Source organism: Gouania willdenowi, chromosome 7 (assembly GCF_900634775.1).
Source record: "Gouania willdenowi chromosome 7, fGouWil2.1, whole genome shotgun sequence".
NCBI classification, from domain to species: domain Eukaryota; kingdom Metazoa; phylum Chordata; class Actinopteri; order Blenniiformes; family Gobiesocidae; genus Gouania; species Gouania willdenowi.
Window position 1 is genome coordinate 13112461 of NC_041050.1, and position 21153 is coordinate 13133613.

Consider the following 21153-nt stretch of genomic DNA (forward strand, 5'->3'; position numbering starts at 1 on the left):
CTTTTTCTTTGGGTTTTTTTTAGTGTCTACGTTCAAATACAAATCTTGTTCTGCTTTCCATAAGTGCAATAAACACTGGAGGATGGAAAGCTGTTTGAGTATAAATTTGATATCAATGAAATCAAACATAGGTAATAGGGGTGTTGTAAAAAAAAATGATAAACAGGATATATTACATCATGCGATTCTTTTACCTGTATTTAACCAGGAAAGTCTTTTCCACTGCAGGAGACATTGTAACTGCACAAAGAAGTACGCTGAAACCTGGGCATGTTGAACAGCTTGTGTTTTTTTCAATAAAATCCAAAAAGAAAGTACTAACTTTCTGCATTTATTTGTTGTTCTAGGCATAAACCTCAGTTAAGTTGCATTAAAGTCATGTTGTACTAAAGTCAAAGTTAGTTTAAAAGCCACAGGTAGATTGTATGTTTTTTTTTTTATTTTAAGTTGTTGGCACATGGCATGTTAAAGCCAATGTTTTAAGTGTAAAATATGGCAATAAAATATATTTCATACATAATGTTCTCATGAAGGTGTAGAAATTTACAGATTAGTTGTTTCTTAAGTCATATATAAAAAAAAAATTGCAATATACTTTCATATCGATATATCGTATCGTATTGTGACCTATGTATCAGGATACGAATTGTATCGCCTGATGCCAGGCAATACACACTCCTAATAGTTAATCTCTACTAGTGCTGAAATTTGGAATACATGTACTCAATCGTGGTTTACTGGTGTGCAAATAAACCTTACTGGTAAAGTAAAAAGTTTCATTAGGAAGCCTTATATGCTAATAAGGGGGCGGGCACAATAAAATTCAAGCTTGACATTGACTTTCACCTATCAGCGAGCTGAATTTGGTAATAATCCATCCTACTTAATTTGCATTAGGTCTACTTGTACTAGTAAATCTTTTGGCTTTATCAGTAGTATACTACTTTTATTACTTATTTTGTAGTGTTGAATGTAGGAGTGTGACGATATCTCGATATGGCGATATATTGGGATATTTTTCCGCACGATCGATTATCGATATGCTCTCGCTTAAGTAGCGATTTTTTGTTCGATTTTGTATTTTTAATTTTTTTTAATTTTTAATTTTTTTTTTTTTTTTCTTTCCCCAAAACCTTTTCTGCTTTTTCACTAAAATGTGCAGGTACGTCTTCACAGAAATGTTGTCACTGTTTGTTGAAGGAACCAATATATTGTTAACTGGAATATTGCACTATAATGGTGTCACTGGTAAGAAAGACCCTATTTTTTGTTTACAGAAAGCACTATTGGAGATACTTATTCATTTACATTGATATGTTGACACTTATTTACAGAAATGTTGCACCAAAATAGTGTCACTGTTCATAGGACACTTTTTTAATTTATTGTCTTTCAGAGATATAAAATAAAAATTGTATTTTTTCACTTAATCTTTTTTCTTGTTATGTCATAGATTATCGTAGATTGATTTCTGACCAATATATCAATAATCGCAGTATCGTCATATCGTGAGATAATCGTTATCGTGAGCTTTGTATCGCATCATATCGTATCGCAAGGTACCCAGAGGTTCCCACCCCTAGTGGAATGTTAGAAAAGGCTTGATCAAGTGATGTTACTCAAACAGAGAACAATAGTCAGCAACAGTAGGGTATTTTGTTGGAGTGTAAACCACATGGATAGAAGTGCTGGAGTGGAAAATTTTATCGAAGCGCCTATATCGGTGATTTTAGTTGCAGTCCGATAAAATTCGATATTCATTTTCTGGCTGATATCGGACCAATATCCGATATCAATATTGGATCGGGACACCTCTATTAATGATACTAGTAAACAAAAAAAGCTTTTACTAGTAAAAGTTTTGGCGTACGAGTGCGCGAGTAAACCTTATTAGTAAAGCAACATTGTCTGCTAGTTTTACTAATGATACTAGTAGACCTACTCCATTTCGAGCATCTATGTTTTATTTTTGTATCTTCATTTGCATAGAATATATTTCCTTTTATTGTACAACCCTTTTCTGTTTGTTTTTCTGCCTAGCTTGAAATAAATACATTAAAAATGTTTTTATAATATGTAACTAGTAAGAACTTAAAGCATTGCCACTGCTGGACAATTTTGAGCATGAGTACACCGTAATGATTTTTAGCCAATGGCAACCCTGGATTTGCTTTTCCCCATCACCTTATTAGTATATAAGGCTTACAGTGGTGGTATGTTTTGCTTCATTGGTAACAATAGTGACACCTTTTGCTTCACTAGTAATATGAGTAAAAACTTTTTTTTTACTTCCCTTGTACAAGTAGTCCAAACTTTGAGCACTTGCAGAGCTGAACTATGATTGATATCACTGATCTCACTGATCTCAAATTCCTGTTTAAACAGCTTTCCATACCAAGTTTGGAACATGTATGTGTTTGTGAGTTGTGTGTATCCTTTGACAGTGGGCTGCCTAATATAAAAGTTTAGTTGAGTTTTGGCTGCTCATCAACAGGAACAACTTCAAAAACGCAAATATTCCAGCTGAACTTTAACAACCGGGACACAAGAGTGGATTTTCACTCCTGTCTGGTCCCATCATACTCCCACAGAAACAATCTTGTCCCATCCCAATCCTGGGCCAAAGCAAAAATAAAATTCCTATCCCATCCCACTCCTGGTAAAATGACTCCCATTCAGAATGACTCCTGCTCCTGTACCGCTCCCATTTTTTTTTCTTTTAGTCTTTAGGCAATACATTGAATTTGTTTCATCTTTGTATTCTGCAGTTTTATTTAAAAATATATGGCAACAGGAACAGTTCATCTATTGTAATATTTTTTAAAAAGCCTTCACTAAAGCACACAAAACATGTATAGTTTAAACTTTTTTATCCTATAATGGTCCCATCACGTGATTATTAGTAAATATCAGCCTCTACAACCCAGTGAGAATGTTTGAGGTGGTATTGAGTAGTATTCAGGTTGAAGTGGGGACAGGAGAACCTGTGAATAGCCACACTCCCTTGTGTCCTCACTTTGTATTTGTTTGTTTTACAGGAACCCTTCAGGTCATGCTGATAAAGAAGTGATGGCTGCCACCGTTCTAACCTCTCTGTCCACGTCCCCATTGGTGCTCCACCCTTCATGTGCGCCCTCAGGTATCTTCACCTGTCCTGCTGTGCCCTCTGTGGAAATAGAAAACAATAGAAGCTTAGGAAATGCTGCAGAGTTCTGTTCTTTCATATATGCGGACTGGAGCAGAAGATGGGACGTATCATATGTCACTTAATGTTAGTGTACCCAGACACAGCTGCTGAGTTGTTGATGTGTTAACCTGTATTTATCCAGTGTCATTGGCACAACTCCCTATCTTTAAAGGCATGCACGTTAGCCTTGACCCAATCACCACAGGTCCTTCTGCTGTCTCCAGATATGATGTGGTTGCCATCGTCATGCCAACCCTGCCAGACGGTCAAAGTTCTCTTTGCTCTGTTAACCAGCAGTAAAGCATCATATAGCTTTCTATATCCTAAAGGCCACAGGAACCTTATGTGATAATGCTGTGGTGATAAAGTAGAGCTGTGTATCTATAGATTAGATGTCTTTGTAGGATTCAGCAGACTGCAGATATTACCAGGATGTACTGTGGGCGTGGGAGGAGAAAAGAAAAGTTGAAAGATGTCTATCATTGTGAGGCATCAGATGTAGTAACTCGTGTGTTAACAGATGTCACTTTAGCGGTCTGTCTTTGAAAATAGATTATAACCTCATCTCTCACGCGTTTAAAGTGCCTGTGTAGCTTTCTCAGGGCAAAATATCCATAGATTAAACAAAATGATTCCATTTGTTCAATTATTGAATTATTTAAATGTTTGGATGCAAAAATGATTTCTTAAACGAGCATAATGTATCCCAACAAAGGTGTTTACAAAATAGGGTATGGTCTTTTTTTATCGGATATCTGATAATTATGGAAGCCCCTTTCCATCACAACAAAAAAAAACCAAAATGAGCACAGCAAGTCATGATTATGAGTTAGTAAAGTCATAAATATGAGAAAGAAAGTCATAATAATTAAATTGAATTCAACTTTATTTATATAGTGCATGTTACAACAAAATTAATCTCGACGCGCTATCAAAATATTAAATTTGTAAGAAAGGAAAAAAAAAACAAATCCACATGAACAAGCATTTAGCGACAGTGGGAAATAACAACTCCCTTTCAACAGGCAGAAATCTCCAGCAGAACCAGGTTCAAAGGTAGCAGCCATCTGCTGTGACTGGTTGGGGTTAGTGGACAGAAGGAGGAGAACAGAACAGAATAGAGAGATAGAACATCAGTGTGTCCCAGACTAGTTGAGCCGTGAACCACAGATCAGGAACTGTCAGCTCCAGCTTCAAGAACCTGAAACGGAAAAGAGAGAGAAGAGCGAGGAGAAGGCACAGACTGCAGAAAAACATGATACACTATTAGCAGGTCTGCCTGCATGGAAACACCTGTTGCTAAACTGGGGTGGACATCAGTGTAAATGGTTTGTAAGCAGTGTGAGCAGTGTGATGGGTATACAACTATACAATTATGACTTAATAGTCACAATTATGAGAAAGAAAATCATAATTATGAAATAGAAAGTCATAGTTATGAGTTCGTAAAGTCATAATTATGAGAAATAATCATGATGGAATAGTAAGTCATAGTCTTAATTAGACTTTGAATAATAATTATTTTAAAACACATTTTGGCTATTAATTTCTTAGAATTCAACACATAGTGTAGAAAATAGTAGATAAAAATGTTTTTATTGCTAAATGATTCCATCACATTTTTGTACGTTTCTTTGCTAATTTACATTGAAAATGTTCTCTTTCTAATCACATGGATATACACTCCAGCAGTTATGACAGTATCCATGAAGTGTTAAAGCATTTCATAATTATGACTCAACTAATTCATAATTTTGACTTTCTTTATCACAATTACTTTTTAATCTCGTAACAAGGCTTAATAATTATATATAACGTTATACTTATTTTGAACATCAGTGCTTAAATCTACTGATGTAACAATGTAATCAGAATATGCAAACAAAGTCACTCATCCTGAAGCTAGAAAATATCTAAAGAACTACAGGACTGGCTGAATCTCTCTTTTTGTAATTTATGCAGCTTGACACTGAGCGGTTTTCCTAGTGATTCAAATGCTAATTTCTTCCTTTAGCACCTGTAAAAGGACGAAAAACGATAAATATTCTTTTTTTTTAAAAAAAGGCCAACAAAAACAAGACGAAAGCTTCGCTAATTCTCTAAAATTCTTTAGTACCGTAATCCCTGTAAATACATTGATACTTATTACACATTCTTTTGAATTTTGGATTAAGGCCCTACCATTTCTATATGAAATAGTTATTAGTTTACATAATCTAATTCCCACCTAACATGCTTTTAGGATGTCCTGAATATTGGGTTTTAGACTTTATTATTTTGCTCCAGAGGAAGTCTGATCAGGCTGGTATGATCATCAAGTCTTATGTTTGTATTAAGCATCATTGGATTGGGCATGAAAAGCAAAGCCTATAGAAAAAAAGAAGTCTGTATAGTGGCTTGCTCTGGATATTAAAAAAGTTTTGTTAGAATTTGATTTGGCTTAAAGGAAAATGCTCAAACTGTATACACAGTGTATTAAAATGTATACATTAGAGATGCTGTTTAGGCTTATGGCTTTGGGTATGTTACATGTTCCTAATACACAGTAAGGATTGAGGTCAGACTTCAAATTAAAACGCACTGTGTTCATGTCCTCTTTACACCTCAGTCCCAGAACCAACCACCAAGACCTGGAAAGAGGCTCTGTCGGGCAGCTACAGCAGCTCCACCAGTGGCAACTGGAGTTGGGACGCCAGTGACCAATCAGTGCCCTCCACACCGTCTCCTCCACTCTCCAATGACCACAACAAGAACTTCCTGCTCTCGTCCCACGGTGATGATGTCAGTGAGGATGTCACGGAGAGTGCGCACTTCATGTTTGAGGACCCCATACCAAGAAAGAGAAAGGTAGTTACAATCTGTCAAAGTGAGTTGTAACAAACCACAACAACTGTTAGCATCATTCTTCTAACTGTGGAATGAATAATGTTTTAAATCCTGAGCCAAAAATACAATCACCATTCTGACGGCTATGAAAACAAAAGAAAGTGTCAATTGAGTCAGTTTCACCTTCATTCCACTTTACCATTGGTTAGATCGAAGATCGTCAAACACAATTGTCTCAAAAGACATTGGTAATGGGTAGAATTATGAGTATTATTGATGAAAACTTTGCGTTAGATTTTACTTTTTTGCCGATTTTGTCCAACACTACGTTTTTCGATATTAACCGGTACCGTTATATACATAGACTCGCCCCGACCTAATTTTAGGTCACATAATATACTGTATCTGTCCAGGGAAATAACAGGTTAATGCATCACTGAATGCATTCAGTTTATGTTTACATAGTGTTTATGTCAAGTATGTGTGTGATCCACTAGTGAAAGTGTACCTTATATTATTTAATTCTATTATATTTTTTCTTCCCTTATTTAATTATTGTTTGATGCTGTTATATTTCCTGTTCACCTGTTTTTTTTTTTTGGAGCTGCTGCAACATTAAAATTTCCCCCATTGGGGGATCAATAAAGTTTTATCTTATTCCACAAATAAACATCATCGTGCAGAATAAGAAAATGTATTTGGCTTCAGTAATAAAAGAGTCACATATTTGTTTTTAATAAGTTGTCTAAAAAATCTGCACGTATTGGTTTTATAATATCAGTAGAAAAACTGATACCGATATTACATTTTGTGTATAATATTGGTCAATAATATTGGTGAGCCTTATCGCTAACAGAAACTAAGGTGCTGTCCTATTTTAACTCCTTTATTATTACAATTGATGACATAAAAGAAAAAAAATTTAAAAAATTTAGATTGCTTGATTGTAGCTGATAAACCAGGTGGAGATGCTCCTCATGTCACATTATTGTAACTCAATTAATAAATCCAAAATCAAGATAAAATGTAAGAGAATTAGGGAAAATAAATGCTAATATATCCACAGTGGGATTTTTTCTTATTTATTTGAAATCTGAAGAAATGTTGTTATAAAGCACAAGTTAAACTTACAAAAAAAAGTGCAAGTTCACAGCCTTTGACTTTTTTGGGCGCGTGGGTGATGGATTATTTTTCTCCTCTCCACACTTTTGAAATAGTCCTGACCAACAGCAAAGAGTTTCTACTGTGACAAAGCTTCTCGGTTCCAGTCCTTTCTATGTCGGATAAAGCCGAGCTGGCAGACGGATTTAATGCATATATTGAAATGAGGCCCGCTGGGAAGGAGAATTTATACTCATGGTTGCAGCAGATGGAGAAATGAATGCCACTATTTCATCAGTCCATACGGTGACAGAGGAGAGCCCATATATTCTGTGAGGGAACAGCATTTGATTCAACCCTTGTGATAGAAGCAAAGCTACTGGAAATATGAAACTATAAAGACAGGACTAGGATGCCAGAGGGCTTTGCAATATCACAGATAACAGAGAGGAAATTAAACTGGAGGCAGCTTGAATGAAAATAAAGACAAGCAGGTCACATACTGTAATATATTTAATATAGGGCTGAGAGTTGTGCTAACTCACAGGATGACGTTGCACCAATAGAGCTGTGACCGATTGTGGACTTTTACATTTTTATGAGCATTAGGGATGTCCCGACCGTTATTAGAGCCTGAAAACGAATATCGGATTCAAATTTCCTGTTTTTCTGATTTTTATTTTTATTTTTCCCCCAATTCATTTTTTATTTATTTTATTCAATTGTAGAATACTGTAGATATTATGTTGAAGGTTAAAAAATTATGTAACCAACTGGTTAATAATAAATGGGTCAGTTTTTCTCATACCTACTGTTGCCGACTATTGTTCTCTGTTTGATTAACATCACTTGATCAAGCCTTTTCTAACATTCCACACTACAAAATAAGATAAGTCATTATTATTTTTTATTAAAGAAAAGAGAGAGAGGAAAAAAAATATGTATGTATGATTCATGCTGATATCGGTATCAGCCGATACGCAAGGCTGCAATATCGATATCATATCGGAAATGGAAAAAGTTGTATCGGGACATCCCTATTAGCATCCGTCGCTATCATCCATGGGCTGTAGACTGGCTTTGTCTAGGCCATGAGTTAAGAGGATTAATAAACATGGAAATAACCCGTCTTACTGTAACTGTGTTAAGATGCAAGGAAAGTGCTTCAGGTGTTTGTGATTATTTGTGGGATTAAAGAGCAGCTTTTTCATTAGAGGCTTTTAACAGCATGTTAGGATGCATGTACAGTACATTATCAAGAGATTAGATGCTTTGCTTTACTTTGCTGCCATATATAGCTGCTATATATATATATGTAGAGCTATATATGAGGGCTGATTGTAATTCATTAATCACGATTAATTAATTACAGAAAAATAACACCCTAAAAAATGATTTGATTTTATTTGCACTCCAAACAGCACTCGTTGCACAGGATCTTGGTATACCCACGATACTGATACTGATTCAGACAAAATGTATCATCTTCATCAGTTGGTCTATTTATTTCATGCCACATACTTTATATTCTAACTATTTTCCACTGTTCATTTTTTTTCATTTATTGTTTTTATTTATTCAGTCATATATACCAAAAATCAATTTAAATTCGAAAAAACATTGCTTCTTGTGTCTAATTTTGTTAGGCGATTAATTTGGATTAATCGAGATGAATTGATTACAAAGTCTCTAATTAATTAGATTTTTTTTTTTGATTGAGTCACACCACTAATATATGTACAGTATATATATCTCAATGAATTAAACATACAGTAATTTTACTCCAAAAATAAGGGAAAAGCACTTCACTCACTACAGATGCATTTTACTTCATTCTTACTGTGATTTCTTGTTTTTCTTCACCAGACAAGGTGGACGGTGATTTGCTTGACACCATTTTTGTTTTAGTTTGTTCCCGGTATTCATCGTGATATCAGAATAAAGTAAAAACACTTCTATGCATCCGTTTACAAGACTTCATGTCTATTTTTCCTTTCTTTTTGGAGTAAATGACGTTTGATTCACTGATCTATGAGGCATACGCTACGATGTTATTTAATAATAAATGACGGTGGGTTGTAGCTTTAAAGGTGACCAAGGTCAATCGGAGATAAGTCTTAGTAGTAGCGATGAAGAACAGACGTAAACGAATCCATTGATGAAAATCTGCACTACTCTGACTTCTCCTGCTCGCCTACCTGCTCCCTCCTCTTTTTCTTCTAACTTGTCTTTCTCCGGAGGCTGTTAGAAGGTAATGAGAAAACACACCCACTGTATTTCATTAGCACTGATTCAAGTCCCCGCCTGCACCAGAGACAGCTGCAAGCTTCTATGTGCAAGGGAAATAAATTGAAATAAAAAGTGACATACTACTACATCACTCAATCTCAATCTCCTCACGGCTCACTTAACCAAGCAGGGGACGGTTATCCTTGGTTTTACGTTAAACCTGATTTGAGTGGGATCGGAGATGATAAGCATTTTAAATGCTCCTTATGATAATCAGAGGTTAGAAAAAGGGCACCGCTGCTTATGTCATGCTGGTGTGTATGTTTAGATTGAGCCTTTAACACTGTGTGTGCACTTTATCCACAAAGTGCAGTGAGACCAGATAGACAGACTGAATATAAATCTACAGTGCATTAGTATATTCATTGTCTCATTTGGGTTTTTGTTTTTTTTCACTGCCTCAGCTTGTCTTTATCTGGGCTTCTATACTTATGTTATATATTGGGCTTTTTTTTTAACTAAAAAATACCAAAGCAATAACATGATTTTTAAATCATGGCAGTCACACACAGAAGGATGACGTCTCAGTTTCAAGAACTAAAAAAAAATCACAGTTTTCTTGAAGTTGAGTCACAAGGTCTTTAGCTTTCTTGAGAAAAAAAGTGTTTTTGTGAGTTGTGTAACGGACGTTGTGTTTTATTTGGAAATCTCTTTTTCAGAACTCCATGAAGGTGATGTTCAAGTGTTTGTGGAAAAACTGTGAAAAAGTCCTCAGCACTTCCTCAGGGATCCAGCGGCACATCCGTACCCTCCACCTAGGGTGAGTATTTAGGAGTATTTATTCCCTGTTTATGGATTTATTTGACCAGATAATGACATTTAAATTATTAAGATAAAAATGAAACAAAGGTTGTACATTTGATTTTTCAGTATCTATTTATTTTTGAACATGTAAAAACAAGAACAATACTTATTAAATAAAAGGAATGTCACAAAACAAGTTAATTTCCAAAACAAGTCAAAAACACAAAGTAAGAAGATTTCAATAAAACATCTACACGTTCAAAAAAGGAGCGGGAAGAAGTCTGACTTATTTAATCCTTCCCATCTTATAACCAGTGTAACTAATTTATCCATGAGCTACTTATATATACATACATGTATATGCACCCATACATATACAGATATACACCTATGTACATATATACATTCATACATAAACATAAACAATGTGCATACAGTAATATTATATACTACCAAAACACAATAATGATTATATTAATCAAGATGGAGAGCTCACCTATATTGACACTGAATAGTAGGTATATGTACATTTGTATTACATGTATAAAATATTGTATATAATGTCAAATATATACACATTTAAGTTAACATCACTTATATTCATTTATTTAAAAAATATATTTTAAATAAACAATGTAATAATTGTATTGTGAATAATTAGATTTTTATGTAATTCAGTTTCTATTAATTTAAAAATAGGTGACTTTTATGACGTTTAATACACATCAATACATTGACAGAGTTAAGAATTCAGAAAATTGATCACAGTCAGAAGTTTTTGATAGACACGGTTCTAATCTGGACATGGGTTAAAAAAATAACAATTTCAATGTAAATTTGCACAGTTATACATTGAATCATTGATGCACAGTAAGAAACATGCACAAAATTGCAATATTATGGGTATGAACATGACAACAGTGATATATCACCCAGCCCAGACTTCAGGCTTAGGGTTTTCCCCTCATTATAGCCCTTTAACTTGTACCTTTGGGCTCTCTGGCAGCTTCAGAATAGCAGGATTACAGTTGTGATTTAAAGGGTGCGGTGAGACGGGATAAGTGACACACATTTGACGTGTTAGAGCTTGGATGCAGTCCAACAACTGTCTTTTACAGGCTAAGCTATAACGTTGCTGCGTCTGCTCCATGCAGGTGTTTATATCACAGGTGCAGCAGGAATCACCCAGTCCTGCAGAAAATAGGAGAATTCCTGCCTTTTAGTGTAGTTTTGAACCTTATTAGGCCACTTTAATAGGATTTTATAAACTTGGGTTTAGGTGGAGATTACATTGATTGATTTATTACATCTACTGTATATATGTTTACTGTCGTCAAGATTTTATATGTTTTTTTTTACTTTTTTTGGATAGTAAACATGGCAACAATACAGTATGTTCAGCCCTGATGTAGGTACGAGGGTGTAGAGCATCGACTTGGTTAGAAACTTCATTTCACACTTGATTTATTTAATGCCATTAAAGGGTACCTGTAATACATTTAATTTTCAAGTTAATTCAAAAGATCATAATATACTGGAGGTTTATTTTCTTCAACTCAACTTTATTTATATAGCGCAAATTACAACAAAGTCATCTCAGTGCGCTGAGCAAAATGTAAAGTCCATAGTTAAAAGCCATCAGACACGGTGGCCGCCATCAGGGTTGTGGTCAGTTATAATTGTAATCGCGTAATTGATAATTAATTACAATCATAATTGCAATTCAGATAACCACTGTAACCTCATAGCTTGATTGTTGCAAATATCTGTATCATATTTGTATATAATTTGTATTATTATTAGTAGTAGTATTATCTATCCTACTTTATTTTCTACTACTGTAATGTGTGTGTATCTGATCTCTATTTTTAACAGTCTTTTACTTAATTATACACTAATTTAACGTTTATTCTTTCTTTCGTCTTTGTTAACGTTTTTTTTGTTTAATTTGTGATTTTTTTTGTGTGGCTGTAACATAAGCAATTTTCTCCTGAGATTAATAAAGGAAAGGAATTCTGATTCAGATTCTGAGATAATTGACTTTGTAATTATAATTGTCATTGAAATACTACAAAAATCAATCAATTACAAATTTAAATTTAAAAGCAAACCTGGGGAACCATGTTACAATTCTATGGCTTACACACATGTAGTTAACAATCATTAAAATACATTTTATATCAAGTTTTCCCACTGCCTGTCAGTTCTGATTTTCTTTTTTTTTAAAAAAGTTATAGTGGTATACTGACAGAAAAAGGCTCAGACACCCACACCAAAAACTTTAATACCAGTATTTTCAAAAGGAAGCATAACAAGGTAACCAAGAGATTGGAAGATAGATAATAATTTTTATTAAGTGTATTTTACAGTTGATTTAAGACATGGGTCAAACTGACCCGTTATCACCAGCAGGACTTGGTATCTGCCCACACTGCCAAAGGTACCAAAAGCTGGTTCAATGACCATGGTGTTACTGTGTTGGATTGGCCAGCAAACTGGCCTGACCTGAACCCCATAGATAATCTATAGGTTGTTGTCAAGAGGAAGGTGAGAGACACCAGACCCAACAATGCAGATGACCTGAATGCTGCGATCAAAGCAACATGGGCTTCCATTGCACCTGAGCAGTGCCACAGGTTGATGGCCTCCATGCCACGCTGCATTGATGCAGTCATTCATGCAAAAGGAGGCCCAACCAAGTATTGAGGGCATAGAAATAAATGAATAAACATACTTTTCAAAAGCCTTACATTTGTGTTTAAAATATGATTTTTTTATTGATATTATGTAATATTGTAATTTTCAGAGACACTGATTTTTTTGTTTTCATTATATGTAAGCCATAATCATCAACATTTCAAGAAATAAAGGCTTGAAATATTTTACTCTATGTGTCATGAGCCTATATCATAAATGGGTTTGACTTTCTGAAATGAGTGACAAAAATATTGAACATTTTCATAATATAATTTTTATTTTATTTTTTTAGATGTACCTGTATATAAGCTTTTAAATGAGGTTACATTTACGATTCACTGCAGTTACCCTTTAAGATGTCAATGGATTTAATTCCCCCCCCCCACCAAAAAAAGTGATCAAAATAAGTTAAAATATGGAAAATTTGGTGTAGTTGCAAAATGGGCTGAAATGGTTTAAACAATATTCTTAACCCCTTCCAGTTTCTTGCGACCCTAAGGTTGACAAACCCTACTTTACAGAATGATCTTCAAATCCATGTCTTTCTGCAGTGTTTACATGTTATTAGAACAGTGTTGTTTCCTTTGTGGTTTCTAAAGTGACAGTAGAAGTGAATACAGGTTTCTCTTCAGTTCGCTTTGACGGAAATGGAGGATTGAACACGGATATTTTTGAATTAGTCACATTGCAGCTAAAGAAAAACAAAAACAGTATGAGGGGCTGTCATGAGACACTTTTTATTTCTCTGTAGGACTGAGTTTATTGGGAGTGGACATTAGAGCCCAGCCTTGTTGGTGAAAGGTCCTTAACTGTAGCACGCTGATGTTTACTGCCCCCTGCTGTCGGTATATAAATGTATATAACAAAAAATGTGCTGCTAATAAACAAAATATGTGCACCTTTTTTATTAAAAAAACACATTAAAACTACTTTTTAGAACAATTTTATACCTTAATGTACTGTAATGTTATCTATAGCAGCGATTCTCAACTGGTGGGTCGGGACCCAAAAGTGGGTCGTAGACCTGTACTGGGTGGGTCGTGGACAGCTGGTCAAAAATGAACAAAGACTTAATGTCTCTCATGTTGGACTTGTCTTTTATTTTAAAATAACCTTTTCTTTTGACAAGCATGCTGTAAAATGCATGTTGCAAGGAAAAATATATAGATTTATGTTTTTAAAAATATTATATATATATGTGTGTGTATGGTTTCAACAGCTATTTTTGAAAAACTACATTTAATTGGTTGAAAATGGGTTGAAAATAGGTTGTGATCACATGACCGTGGAAAAATGTGGATCCCAGGGTGAGACCAGTTGTATATGCCTAAATGTGTATTTTTACAGAAACATTGTGACAAATGTTTTTAAGTCTTGCAGATCTGGTGTATGGTCTTTGGTATGTTATATATATATATATATATATATATATACACACACAAGTTGTGTTTTGAAAAATGCAAGGTCGATTTTTAATAAAATGTAATTACAATTAAACACTTGCAGGAATAAGGAGAAATAAAGTGTTTCATGTTGAAACCTCAACATTTCCTATCTTTTTAAGTTACTACTAGCTTTCCTTATTATCTTACCCTGTAATTAAAGTGAAACTGTGAACATGGAGTATTTAAGAAGTGATTTTCTAACGAGTGGCCCTTCAGACTATACAGTAGTACCATGAAGTAGCTCACAGTTTCAGAAAGGTTGGTGACCCCTGGTTTGGAGCATCCGATTCACACGAGAGAAGAGAAAGTAAAAAAAAATACACAAAATCAATGAAACTTTACAATATTTTCCCATGCGGTGTTGACAGCTGCGAGACTATGAATAATAAAATAACGTGAACAAAATCAATATATATTTTTGTCAACTGATAAAAACAGTTTTAATCTCCTGCCCTAGGATACTGAAGAATATTTCTAAAGCTATTGCTGTCCTGTAAAGAAGTGACGATGCACTTTGTAATGAGTTTGTCTTCCTTCCTCGTCATCGTCAGGAGAAACAGTGACTCAGACTACAGCGACGGAGAGGAAGACTTTTACTACTCTGAGATCGAGGTGAACATGGACAGCCTGACAGAGGGACTGTCCAGCCTCACCCCCACCTCCCCAACCACAGCCTGCCCCCCACCCATCTTCCCTCCACCGCTCACTGAAGTCCCTCACTCGGAGCACATCAGAATGAACGGATCTCAGAGTCATCCTCCGACGCTGCTCAGCCAATCAGCTCCTTCTACTCTCTGCCACATCCGCACTGACCACGCCTACCAGGTACAGCACCTCAACTATTTATCAGAGCTTAAAAAACCTAAGGGAACTATATTTCCTCTCTCCCTCCTCTCTGCTCTGGAGGGAAAATAGATTAACGTTAGGTGGGACCAACTTTTTGTTGCAATGACATCAGAAGATGCACAACAGTTAAACACATTATTGAGTAACAAAAAAAGCCCTGTAATGTAGGGATGCACGATATATGATTTTTGGTCTATCTATGTCATTATTTCACAACAGAGTTTTTACAAGATCCAAGCATTCTGTGTCATAGCTTTATATCAGGAAAAAAAAATCAAACTGTTTAAGAATGGATAAATTCAGTGAATAATTCTACTTTGAGATCATTGATTGCCTGATATACAAGCATTCCTGTTGTCTGCTTCCCACACACAAGATGGCAGCACTTAACCACGCCTCTCCACGGGTGATGAAGCGTCATGGCCCCGGGGCCAAATCCGGCCCTTTGGAGCATCCAATACTGCCCACAGGAGAAAGTAACAGTTACAGAGAAAACATGAATCATTGTGTAAATGAAAACTAACATTCCCGGTGCTTATATGTCATGATTGAAGTAATTTTTAATGTTAAACTGTTGAAAAACTCAACGTTCTTACAAAATCCTTCAATTTTCCTGAAATTATGACATAATATTTCCCTTAATTCAATAGTAATTGGTGACAAAATCTAGAAAATGTAAAGTGAAGATCCTGTTGAGACTAATATCTGTCACTTATTGTGTGGATATTGTCAGTTTCTTACATATTTTGCATTTTATTTGTGTGTAGAAGTGCAAACTAGAGCACAATAATGTTGAAATTACACGTTTTTCCACTTCAGGCCAAACGGCTCCGTATTTGACCCCTCAACAGAAATGAGTTTGACACCCCAGGTCTAAGTGTATGATGTTTATGGGTTGATCAAGGAAGCAAAGCCTGCTATTTTATTGGTTATTTATGTCAGCAGAATGGCTGTAGTCGATACTTAATATTAAGGCCAATATCGACCGATATTGATGACGTGCCGATAATATCGTGCATCACTACTGTAATGTGGTCTTTTGTGCAGAGCTTTAATACCAGTGTAAAGTTTGAAGGTCAGATGGTTGAATGTCTTCCCCACTGATGGAAACTCTTTTCCCTCCCCTTACTCGTCCATCCCTCTCTCTCTCTTTTCCCTCCGTCCTCTGGCTGTGTCTGATTGGTTGTCCATGTTCCAGGCCACCGCTCCGGTGAGCATCCCAGTGTGTCCGGAGCTGGCTGGGATCGCCAATGGCAATGGGATCGGGCCTGGAACTGGGAGTGGGAATGGCATTAGTGTGTCGTGGCAGTCGCCTGCTGTCATGTTCAAAGGAGTCTCGGTGAGGGAGGCTTTGACTCTTCACCCTAACTTTAACTTCTTCTAACTTACTTTCAACATTTTCATCAACCGCTTTAAAATCTACTGTATGTCGTCGTCCATTCAGCAACAAGTTTGTTGTTTTTTTCCTTTAGCTTATCTGAAGGTTTTTTGCACGTACAGTACAGAACAGTAGGAGGAATATTAATCCTTTCACTGAATGAAGGCTTACCTTTGGAGAACATGGTAGAGCGAGAGGTTGTGGGTACAATTCTAGGTAGTGCTTAATGCACTGTGACGTTATCTCTGTGCTTCTGATGGAGGGTCGACACCATTTATGTGTGATCAAGACTAACAGTGTAATCCTCATGTATTGAGTCCACGTGACTTATTTGTGATGAGATTGGGCGTGAAGCTCATTAATAAACGCTCAAAGACACGTGTCAAACTCAAGGCCCGGGAGCCAAAGTCGGCCATTTAGAGCGTTCAATTGTGTCCGCAAGAGAATGTAAAAATTTCACAACATCAATGAAATTTTACAATATTAGAACACCACACTTTTTCCAGTTTTTTACTGAAAATTATTCAGTTCATTGTGTCATTGCACTCTGAAATGAAAGCATAGAACAAATAAGCAATTTGAGTTGGAAAAAGAAATCATGGAATCAATTTATAGACCAAATGTATTCTAAACTTCTGACTCATCAAAGTACAGTGTTCCAACACTGCTTTTATACAGACAGAGAGGGTTGGAAGTAATCTAGAACAGTTGGAACACCTGTAGGAATGAGTAGCACCAGCTTTCAAAGCTGATTCAACCTTCATTACTGCAGGACAGCTTTACATTGTTAACCCACTTTGTGTTCCCTGAAAAAGGCCTATTCATATAATTCTGAAATGTACAGTATTTTTAAGTTTTGGGTAACCAAACCTTTTTTATAATCTCTGACTGTTCAGTTCTTACCTTTGTACCATTTCAAGCTGTTCATTGGCCTTGCACGACTTGAATTGCAATAAATAACTTCTAAACTTCGGACCGGTAGTATATATATATATATATATATAATTAATTTTGTTGAGTAAAATATTTTGACAGTTGTGACAAAGATGATAAAATATTGTGAGCAAAATTTATATCAATATAAACTAATAAAAACAAAACTGTAATTTTGCCACATGCAACAACATCCAATCAGAACTCATGTGATCATGTGTTCTTACGCATCGATCACATCAAATCGGTCTGTGTGTATTTACAGATACTAATACCATCTCATATGATGGTAATTCAATCTTTAAAAAACGCATCAACTCTCATTCTTAATTTTTTCATCGACTGTATCTGTCCCAGATTTAGATTCAAATCTTAATATCATTTAGTTGACTAAAACTAGGCTATAACTGAAATAGTCCCTATGACTAAGATGTGAATAAAATTACCGGTAAGTTGAAATAAACACTAATTCCACGCTCATATCACATGATGGCAGTCGTTTTTCATCTCACAATTTTTCCAAAATATTGCAATTGTACTCAGTATTCAGCAAAATTTCCCCAAAAACCAGGAAGTGAAGATCCTGCAGGGACTGATATCTGTCACTTATTGCTTGGATATTGTCTGTGTCTGTGACAATGTATGAAACAAAATGACTTTTGCACACATTTTGTCTTAAGAATAATGACATTTTTAAAGAGAAAAGTTGTAATGGAGATATTTACTGTACACTTTTACAGTTGGTGATGTCATAAAAATCTGTGTGACGTGACTGTTTATGGTTCAGTGACTTTGTTAAATGGCACATGACTGTCTGTGTGTAATCAGTGCAGTGACGTCCCATCATAACAACACTCAGGTAATAATGTCTCTGTCTGTTCCTCAGGGGCCCGTGACTCACATCAGAACAGTTAGCATTGGAGAGAAGCGTCTGCCGGCAGCTAGCACACACGCCACTGTTAACAAAACCCCGGCTTTAATCACACAGACACCCAAACCAGCAGCAGGAAGCAGGTATGTGGGATTACTGGGATGGAAGTGTGGGAGACTGTCTGCACATGTGTGGAAAGGTCAAATGTTTGTTCAGGATCAAACAAGTAAGGTTTGTTAGTTAACACGCTCAGGGAAACCAGTGGCGAGATTAAACAACAGATACATGGGCAACCATTATCACAGCACTGGGATTGTATCTGATCTGTGGGCCACATTATTAACACTGTCAGCATTAAGAATAAAGACCAGCATTAATACAGGAAATAACAAAGATTTCTTGTATTAATGTTGTTATTTTGTTTTTTTCCCTTTCATTTTTTGTATCTTCTTACTTTTACAAGGTATGTTTCATTTTATGTATTTTTGAGGTTATGTAAATATTTGATGTTATTTTGTGCATTTTTCTATAATATACAGCATGTGTTTTGGAGACATTGTATGTCTTTTTGTGGTCATTCTGTGCAGTTTGCTGTTATTTTGTGGTCATTTTCTGCATTTTTTTGTGATTTTCTGTATTTTCTAATTCATTTTGTGCATTTTTTGTGTGTTTTGGGGTCATTTTATGTAATGTATGTTTTTGGAGTCATTTTTGGTGTTTTTGAGGTCATCATGTACATTGTTGTTGTTGTTGTGTATTTTTTGTCATTTTGTGCATTTTTGTATAATTGATGTGTTTTGTACATTTCTTTTTGCTATTTTGTGTATTTTTTGGGGTCATTTTGTGCGTTTTGTTTTTTGTGTATTTTGTGCATTCTTCCGTAATATATGTTTTTTGGAGTCAGTTTGTGTTTTTAAGGTCATTTTGTGTGCATTTCTTTTGTTTTTTTGTGTATTTACTTTTAGGTCATTTTGTGTATTTTTCTTTCGGTCATTTTGTGTATTTTTCTGTAATGTATGTTTTTGGAGTCATTTTAAATGTTTCTGAGGTCAATTTGTGCAGTTTTGTTGTCCTTTTGTGCATTTTTTGGCAATATTAGTTTTTGGACTCTGTTTTGGGATTTATTTACTATGGGGGCCGCACAAAATGAGATCACGGAAGGAATCACTTCTCTGCCTTTTAAATAGAAATAGAAAGATACTTTAGAAATAGATTCGTTTCACTTTCTGAATGTCAGCCGAGTTAAATCATATCCGATGACGATGAGATGCATTAAAGCTTGAGTTCATGTGAGTTTCCTTGTTTTGCCTGTATTTGGGGGGTGAGTGTGTGTCCTAATGCTGTCACATCTGCTGTTACCAAGGAAACCCCGCGGGGAAGCAAAGAAGTGCAGAAAGGTGTACGGCATGGAGAAGAGAGACATGTGGTGCACAGCCTGTCGCTGGAAAAAAGCCTGTCAGAGATTCATCGACTAAACCCTGCCTCCCCCCCACCCCCGCTCCAGCCTGTGGGATGAGCTCTTCCTCTTCCTCACTGGGAGAGACGTCCAGGCAGACTCTTCCACTTTGGAGATGGAGGAGGGGGTGGGGCTGGGGGGTGGTGGGGGTGTGATGTAGCTCTCCAAACCGTGCAGCAGAGTTCACCTTTTCTTGTTTTTTTATTTTCAAACCCAAGGAGAAAATAAAACTGGCATGTCTACTTATGAAAAGCATCACACAATTAAAAAAAGAACTTTACGCAGGTTTGTAGGCTTTTTTTCTGACAGTGAAAGACACGTAATTGGATGGGATGTGTTTCCCTATGCTTCAACTAAACGCAGTTTTTTGGAGACTCCAGATAAGCTTTTTTTTTCCGGTCGACTACGTCTTTCAGCATATGAGCTTCATGTACGCTCCTGGCTATCAGATGAAATAAGGTTCTTGGGGGGTTTTGGAATACAAAGGGTTAACACCAGATGTGCTGGATCTCAGCATCTGTTTCTCTAAGCCAAGAGGCCGACACAGCCTGTGGACTCGCAGACACCTGGGTTTGGTTCTTCTTCTGCCTCACTGGACACGGACTGCACATGTCAACTCACATCGTTCAATATCAAACTTGCTTGTTTTTCTGCTTACTCAGCACAACTCTTTTTACACCCAGCGTGCAAAAAAAAAAAGGTTTCCCCTCAATGTTCCAAGATCACTTTAGGAATCATTCCCACAAAACAAAACAACACGTAAAAGATTGTTCTTCCCTAATACGCACCTTAAAGAAACAAGTCATCCCGTGTATGCGTGAGTACACACGTCCACTTCTTTCTGTAGTTTATCTACACTGTGCAATCAGCAGGATAACAAACGTTGAATATTGTCTTTCTTGCTTTTGTTTAATTGAGTCGTTGGTTGAAGAATCCCTTGATTATTCCTTCTCTGACTGCCGATGTTCTTCTTAAAGAGATTGTTTACCACAGTCGTGTGTGTGTGTGCGTGTGTGTGGGTCGAGAACATTACGATTGTAACGCAACGATCACCGCCTGACAGGAAGTCGGGCATCCAAATTCATTTCTTCCATATTTTTACATGTGGTTGATTCCCAGTTTGTATCATTTTGAAGTTCTTACCAGCAAGTAGCAGCTAAAGCTAAAAGAAGCCGCCATGTCGCATCTTCTGTCCTGTTTTTTTTTTTTTTTTTTTTTTTTCCCCCCGAGGGTTGTGGATTCATTTAAAAAAGAAGGGTAGCAAAAATGGGAAACGTTTTATTAGATTATAAAGTCTTACTCCTTTGAATAGATTAGCTAGAAGTAGAAAGGTTTGTACGCTTTAGGGTAATTTGTAGACTTTTTAGATACTTTTCTATA

The 21153-nt window shown here is 36.0% G+C and overlaps 1 protein-coding gene across 1 annotated transcript in view; it reads left to right on the top strand.

Annotated features, from left to right (window-relative positions):
* Positions 1-20511, top strand: part of slc2a4rg (SLC2A4 regulator) — a gene marked incomplete at its 5' end in the record, with an annotated part of 51749 nt that extends 31238 nt beyond the window's left edge. Inside the window, 7 exons of the mRNA XM_028453002.1 lie at positions 3039-3139; positions 5796-6034; positions 10063-10163; positions 14841-15114; positions 16334-16474; positions 18333-18460; positions 19681-20511. Coding sequence (XP_028308803.1) covers positions 3039-3139; positions 5796-6034; positions 10063-10163; positions 14841-15114; positions 16334-16474; positions 18333-18460; positions 19681-19792 — 1096 coding nt within the window. The remainder of the gene's footprint in view (positions 1-3038; positions 3140-5795; positions 6035-10062; positions 10164-14840; positions 15115-16333; positions 16475-18332; positions 18461-19680) is intronic.
* Positions 20512-21153: the final 642 nt, after the last annotated feature.